This window comes from Cystoisospora suis (genome assembly GCF_002600585.1).
Source record: "Cystoisospora suis strain Wien I chromosome Unknown contig_1819, whole genome shotgun sequence".
Taxonomy (NCBI): domain Eukaryota; phylum Apicomplexa; class Conoidasida; order Eucoccidiorida; family Sarcocystidae; genus Cystoisospora; species Cystoisospora suis.
This window is the reverse complement of record NW_027154619.1, coordinates 872-4484: the sequence shown is the minus strand read 5'-3', so window position 1 is coordinate 4484 and position 3613 is coordinate 872. Positions and strand designations below refer to the sequence as shown.

Below are 3613 nucleotides of genomic sequence, written 5' to 3'. Positions count from 1 at the left end.
AAAGGGGGGGGGGGGAAAGGGATAAAGGAAGAGAAAAACGTTTTACAGGTTTAGTTTAACGTTAGAGAGGACTTTCTTTCTATTCCTGTCTTTTTCTAGAGTAAGAGAAGAGGGGGAAAAAGTGGCTTACCCGCGGCAGCAACTACTCCCACAGTCTTTGGTGAAGAGGAAGAAGAGAAAAGCAGAGCAGTCCCAATGAAAGCGACAAGAGCGACAAAGAGAGAGACGTGCCTAAGAGCGGCGGTGTTTCTTCTCCGACCCGTGGCCTCCATGTTGATGGTCTGTGTTGGGAAGAAGAAAGAGCTCAAGAGAAAAACCAGGATGTCGAAACAAATCTCTAGAGACCAAACAACTCGAAAGCAAGACGACGACTAGTAATAACTAGCCGAACTCGTTGATTAGAGAATAAAAATAGACAAGGACGTCGTCGGAAAACGCAAATCACACCTAAGCAAGGAGAGCAGTTTTTCCTATCTAAAGAGTGGAAGCAAAGGAGGGGAAGAGCGCGCGGGCGGGGCTGTCGTTGCACCAGGCACGGACGCCAGGCACCCATGCGTGGTCTTTCCTTTCTCCGGCGCGTTGTCCTTTCCCCATCCCAAGCTCGTCTTTCTTCTCAATTCTCTCCTCGGTCACCCCCCCTCTGTCCCTTGTAAGAGGGAGTGGGTCGATGACTACGTACGTCGGAAGAGAAGGTTGGGTGAGCGCGGAGGATCACACCGCGCCAGAATCATGAGAGGACCACCGGTTTGTTTGCGAGGCTTGTTGTTGCTGTTGTTGTTGGGCCAGAAGGGTGGGGGGTGGAAACGGGGAAACCTGGCAGAAGCACACGAGAAAAGGGCGATGACTTGTTGTTTGCAGCCGAGACATGTTGATGGCTGTCTCACATCGATTTTTGAATCGCTGTCAACGAGTAGAAACTCTTTGATTGTGTCAACCAAGAAGGGATCGAGTTACACAGAGAAAAGCCATGTATTTCAGTTGGATAGGGTGGGCCTGGAAGAGTTTCTCGTCACAAGCTGAACAACGAAGAACAACCCGGATGAGACAGTATCGAGTTATCCGTTCGAGGGGTCGCCATCGCCATCGGGAACGAGGGTGATGCCGTATGCTGACAGAGGTGTTGGTTCCTTTTTCTCTCATTTTCTTTTTTTACAACAAACGAGCTTCCTTCAGAGACAAAGAACGACGACGCGGAGGCATCAAGTTTCGTGTGTCTGCATCGTGTCGTCCGTTGAGGGGAGTAGCAAGCGAACACAATGCCGCGTGCACTCACACACACAAAGGGAGAACGTTGTACGACTACCACTGCTGCTGGTGGTGGTAGTACTTAGTTTTTATCACTACTTCTATAATGATATGATGATGGACTCCCACGGAGAACATAGCCCTGTGAGGGCTGAAGAGGCGATTGGCAAAAACGGAAAAGGGCATGAGGTTAGATAGCTACATCACGGCACGAGGCAATCCGTAGGGGTTCAGCAAGTTGCACGTGTTACTCCCGGTCGATAGCAAGCGTGTAGAGCACGATCCATACTCTTAGTGTGAGACTGGTTCTTGATCTTCCCTCGAACTACACGTCAAAACACATGCTACGAACGGGGGGGTGAGTCTTTTAAAAGGAGAGGGAAAGTAGAGACGGAGATATACCGTTCATTACCCATGTCGGGGTTCGCGAGGAGACAGGCGCGACTTCGGCAAAGTTCTCGCATCACCCGCCTACCTTCAATAATGCCCCAAGAGGAGACTGGCAGTTTGGAGATCCAGCTGAAGTTATTCATAGAAAGCTAGGAGTGTCGACGCTGGTAGTAGTGCCGTGGGCCTTCTTTCGAATAAGAGCTACGGTCCTCTGTCTCCCGCTCGTTGTTTGCCATGCCACGAGAAACGGCCTCACAAAGCTCTCTAACCAATATGGCCACTCAGCTGGAGCAGCCTGATACCTATGACTACAGGCCGCTAATCGTTGCCGAAGGCACTTCGCCGGCACAAGGAACGCCTCCGAACCATTCAGTTTCTCAAGCGACTGAGTTGCGTCGCGCTGTAGACTTCCGGGCTGACAACAGGCGACTCCGCCGATGTGCTCGACTTCACTACTGGGTACTCCGGATACTTTCTCCTGATCTCCTTTCCCATAAAGCACCAACGATGCGAGCAGCCGTTCACGGGGGTCTGCATCACAGGGTCAAGTTCATCTGCCAGATGGCAACGCCAGCCGTTGTCTATCACCAGACTGGCTGCGCCATCCGGCGTGGCACTCGGAAATCACTAACTGGCGACGCTGTTGACCTAGTCAAAAGAAAACCTGGTAAGAAGTTCCTGCGACGCGACTTCCCCCCAAACGCGCCGTGCGAGCTTTCCAGGTCACGACTGACGGGGTAGCAGGAAAACCGACCTGGAAGCGGAGTGTCGCGACGCGACGGCCGGGGCGAGCGGCGCGTCGCGTCGGCAACATACCTACCCTGGGGGGCCTAGCTGTGAGCCTTGGAGTTCAGGACTGCCAGTCTCGATAAGACCTAAGTGTACCAGTACTTTCCAGTTTCTTTGAGCAAGCTCCGTCCGTGTTCTCTTGGCTCGGGTCTCCGGTGTACTTCGTTCGTCGTCTGTTTCTCCGGCGCGATGGTGAGAATCGTATCTGTCATGTACTTGGCGGCAGCCGCTGCGCTGGTGACGGCCGTCCCCGAGTTACCTGGGGTGGGCTCCAGTTTGGGTTGTCATTTTTTTGGAATGAGAGGTGCTATGGCTTCGACCACGCCCCCTGCTGTTGTCATTCAAATCCCTGCTGGGCAATCTCATCCGGCTGCAGGCGCTCCGGTGTCGACGACAACCACCCCTAGTCCCGGCATGCACTACGGTGTCCCTCCGTACGGGCACCCGGCGCCAGGTCCTTACCCTCCTCATCCTCACGGCCCTGTGCCCATGCCTTATCCCTATCCTGTACCCCCGTACCCGGGCATGGGAGCGCCTTATTACCCTAATCCGTACCACCCTGGTCCTTCAAATCCTTCGGTTGTCATAGCTTACTCTCAACCGCCTGCACCCGAGACGGACCCCAAGTCTGAAGAGGAAAAGAAAAAGACGAGCCTGGGGAAGAAACTGGGCAGAGCTTTGGTTGCCGCTCTTGCTGTGCACGGCGCTGCCACCGTTGCGGCGTCAGCCGTGCAGCTACACCGCGAGAGGAAGAGAAGAAGAAACACCATCTAGACAAAAGCCGAAGGGGTCCGCGCCGATACCTCACGTCCTTAGTCCGCGTATGCAACACGCAAGCAGTAATCGAACCGGCCGACATACTAGAACGGGATCGAGGTCCACGAAAATGATTATGCTGCTTTGGTGGGATGCTGTAGCCGGGTTGGAAACAGTACAGGAACGAAGCGATCGAAGAAAACCTTTGGTCACGGGTCTACCGGGTGTGCTGTGCCCAACTGGGAAGAAAGAATTGTCTGTGCAACTTGTCGGGTCCAGTGATCTGGCCAAGGGCGTGCTGGGCGGGTACGGATATGTTGTACTTTACCCGTTCTCTGCAGTGCATTTGTTGAGTTGAACGCCGGCGCTCGACTGTGTTTGTCAGGATTTTACAATCCTGCCTCGATCGTCATCAAATATTGGCCTATTTTTA

The 3613-nt window shown here is 53.5% G+C and overlaps 1 protein-coding gene across 1 annotated transcript; it reads right to left on the bottom strand.

Annotated features, from left to right (window-relative positions):
- Positions 1–146: 146 nt before the first annotated feature.
- On the bottom strand, positions 147–590 carry CSUI_004050 (uncharacterized protein). Its single transcript, XM_068064245.1, has one exon. The coding sequence runs from the start codon at positions 551–553 to the stop codon at positions 338–340; it is 216 nt and encodes a 71-aa protein (XP_067923778.1). The 5' UTR covers positions 554–590; the 3' UTR covers positions 147–337.
- Between the last annotated feature and the right edge of the window lie 3023 nt (positions 591–3613).

Excerpts from the sequence above, each read along its gene's own strand:
- CSUI_004050 (XM_068064245.1), bottom strand. The coding sequence starts at position 553 with ATGGGTGCCTGGCGTCCGTGCCTGGTGCAACGACAGCCCCGCCCGCGC.